At 43.9% G+C, this 3,696-nt stretch overlaps 1 protein-coding gene across 1 annotated transcript; it reads right to left on the minus strand.

Moving 5' to 3' along the window:
* Positions 1-1,836: 1,836 nt before the first annotated feature.
* On the minus strand, positions 1,837-3,312 carry LOC123317758. The gene has a single exon (XM_044904368.1). It carries the CDS (start codon positions 3,310-3,312, stop codon positions 1,837-1,839), a length of 1,476 nt encoding a protein of 491 aa, XP_044760303.1.
* Positions 3,313-3,696: the final 384 nt, after the last annotated feature.

The following is a 3,696-nucleotide window of genomic DNA, read 5'->3' on the forward strand; positions in this document are numbered from 1 at the left end:
TTTTTTAACATATTTACACTTCCTGTAATTGGGTGTTTTACCTGTTGGAAATAAAGGCTTATTATATGATGTACTTTGAATAATTCCTGGTTGGGATAACCTAGTCTTGAATGGCCAGTAGCGCTCCTTCAGTGCTTGCGTAGAGGTAGCCAGCAGTGAGGTAAGTATGAGACTTTATTTTGTCTACTTCTGCATGGTTCATACTAGCGTGAAATCTCCCGTGCAGTACCTTGTTTCGCCATCTTTCTATCATCTTCTCATGTAGACTTTCTTCTAATTCAGGTTTTGGGCCGGCTAAATTGATGGCAGTATATTTTTTTATCCCAAAACACCATTCTTTGATGGAGCGGTAAGTTGCTGGAGAGGAAATAGTTTCTCAGGGATTTAATTTCTTTTTCTGTTGCAGCTTCCAGGCTGAATAGCCCACGACCTCCCTCCGCCCGGTGAAGATATAGTCGTTCGATTGCTGAATTGGGATGTAATATGCCATACTTTGTGAAACTGACCCGAACCCATTGATCTAATCTCCGCAGCTCGGTAACCGACCAGGTAAGTATTCCGGAAGTGTATGTTAGGACCGGTATTGCCCACATATTAATAGCACTGATCTTGTTTTTAGCATTTAGCTCCGTTTTGAGAACTTTGTTGACCCGGCGTTTAAACTCCTCCTCGGCCACATCCATGCTGTGCTTTTGTCTGATCTCGAAAGACTGTTGAATCCCCAAGTATTTGTAGGTTTTCTCCAGACCGAGTGCACGTATCTTCGTGCCATCCATCAGTTCCAGATCACCCCCCTCTGCCATTTTCCCTCTCCTCACGTGAACAACTGAGCATTTATCAAGGCCAAATTTCATGTTTATGTCGGAGCTGAAATTTCTCACTAATTCAAGTTCGCCCTGTAGCTGAGCAGTTCCTCTAGCGTAGAGCTTCAAATCGTCAACGTGAAACAGGTGAGTGATCGTCTAATCTGTAACCATAATTGCTCCGGTTGGGTATGTTGCTTAGCGGGTTCAACGCAAGGCAGAACCACTCCGTACTCCAGTTGTCCCCCTGGAAGATACCCCGTCTTATACTGATTTCTTTCGATCGGTATGACTTTGTTGTTCCTTTGACCGATAGTGTGGTGCGCCAGGTGCTCATGAGATGCTTCCAGAGGTGTATTATATCTGGACTGATTTTATATATGTGGAGTATTTCAACAAGCCAAGAGTGCGGCACGGAGTCATAAGCTTTTTCGTAGTCTATCCAGCACATTGAAATATTTTTGAGTCTTCTCCTTGCCTGTGTTGTAACGACATTATCAATTACAAGCAGCTCTTTACACCCTCTGGCTTTCTTCTTGCAGCCATTCTGCTCCCAGGCCAGGATATTGTTATTTCGGATATGAGTGCTTATTTTGAAACCAATTAAGGAGGTAAGGATTTTGTACGCAGATGAGAGGCACGTGATAGGCCTATAATTTTGTGGTCTGGTAAGATCGCCTTTCTTGGGTAGCATGTGGGTTATTCCTCTTGTAAAATATTACGGTACTTTTTCAGGATTTTTGATGACTTCCTGTATATGTAGTGCCAGTCGGTTATGAGCTGTTGTGAATGCCTTCCACCAGTAATTGCTGATTCCGTCCACTCCAGGGGCAGTCCAGTTTTTAAGGCGTTTGACTGTCTTGGCAATGTCTCCCCTTGTAATGACTACACTTGGCATCTGCGTTTTATTCTCAACACTTTCTCTTTCAGTATATATATATATTTTTTTTTTAATTTTTTTTTTTTTAATATTCACACATTTGTGGGACTCCAGAGCTACCCGGGCGCAGGCGCCAAGAGTGAACTCCGCTCGTCAATGCGGATAAAGCACCTGTCGCACTATGTTGACTGTGCCCAGTATTACTGCTTTTTGCATCCACATTAGTGAATTCTGTGGTAGGTTCAGTTCTTTAAGATGTTCGGTCGTTTTTCGATGGACGAGACCATTTGAGCTGATGATAAGAGGTTTAATGTTCACGCTTTTTAGTTGCCACATGTCCTTCATTTTTTTCGCCAGTGCCTCATATTTTGTGATTTTTTCGGTGTACGCTCTAGCGAGGTTGTAATCTTGAGGCACTGCGAAGTCTATAATGAGTGCGGTTTTTGCTACTTTATCCCACACCACCACGTCCGGTCTGTTATGCTCGACACCTCTATCCGTGATGACAGTCAGGTCCCAATATATTTTTGTATGTTCGTTCTCCATAAGTGTCTGTGGGTTGTATAGGTGATGCGGCGTGAATTGATGTAGTAGTTGTTTTTGGAGACATAACATCTGATGAACAACCTTCCCCATGTTATTGTGTCTTGCCAGGTATTTGGTGCCAACGATTGCCGAACACCCCGACGAGAGATGTTGTACCGACTCCTCCGCGCCATTACACAATCTGCACTTGGTGTTGACTACAGCTTGCTTCATTATGTGCTTGGCATATGTCCGTGTCAGGACAACCTGGTCCTGAATGGCGAACAGAGTACCCTCCGTCTGAGGAAACAGGTAGCCCTGGGTTAGGTAAGTGCGGGTACTCAGTAGATCGACTTCCGATTGATGCAGGCTAACGTAAAACCTTCCATGTAGAGGTTTGGCTTTCCAAGATTGTCTGAGTATTTCATATTGATTTTCATTTCCAGGAGCTTCCCCATTAGATGTTTGGGAGACAGAGACGCGGCCACATGAAGCAACCCACTGATGAATCGGTAAGTTTGATTTTTGGAAATAATCATTAATTTTTTCTGTTTCTTTTAGGGCTGCTCCTCCAAGATTCGTCATTCCTCGTCCGCCCTCTTTTCGGGGTAAGTATAATCGTTCCACCGCCGAATTTGGGTGCAACATACCATGTTGGGTCAACAAGGTCCGGATGCTTCTATCGACTTCTTCCAGCTCAGTCTTAGACCATGATAGTATACCTGCTGTGTAATTGAATGTTGGTATGGCCCAGCTGTTGATTGCCATTATCTTATTTTTAGCCGATAATTGGGTTCTTAGCACCTTTTTCACTCTTCTAAATAGTTCTTCCTTAGTGTTGTCCTTATTTTCTCGCTGTCTAATCTCGAAGGTCTGTTGGATACCCAGGTATTTGTATCGGTCCTCCGCTCTCAATCCAGCCACATCCGGTCCGTCAGACAGAACCAAGTCCTCCCCCCTCGCCATTATTCCCCTTTTCACATTAACCGTCGCACACTTCTCCAGTCCGAATGTCATCGCAATATCCTCACTGTATTTTCTCACCAGCTCCATCAATCTTTCTAGTTGTGTTTTGCCTCTAGCATATAACTTCAAATCATCCATATAAAACAGATGTGAGATTCTGATCTGCTCGTTGATGGAGTAGCCCTATGCGGATTTATTGAGTATCTTGCTCAGGATATTGAGGGCAAGACAGAACCACAATGGGCTCAGGCTATCTCCTTGAAAAATGCCTCTCCTGATCTCTACTTTAGGTATTTCGTAGGTTGCTGACTTAGTGCGGACTTTCAGAGTAGTGCGCCAGGACGTCATTAGATATTCCAGCAACGCTATCACCTGCCGGTTTACTTTATAAATCTTGAGCACTTCAAGTAGCCATGTGTGGGGGACCGAGTCGAAAGCTTTTTGATAATCGACCCACGCCATCGATATGTTCTTCAATCGTTTCTTAGCTTGTTTGGTGATCATGTTGTCGATCATCAATAG

This window comes from Coccinella septempunctata, chromosome 7 (assembly GCF_907165205.1).
Source record: "Coccinella septempunctata chromosome 7, icCocSept1.1, whole genome shotgun sequence".
NCBI classification, from domain to species: Eukaryota; Metazoa; Arthropoda; class Insecta; order Coleoptera; family Coccinellidae; genus Coccinella; species Coccinella septempunctata.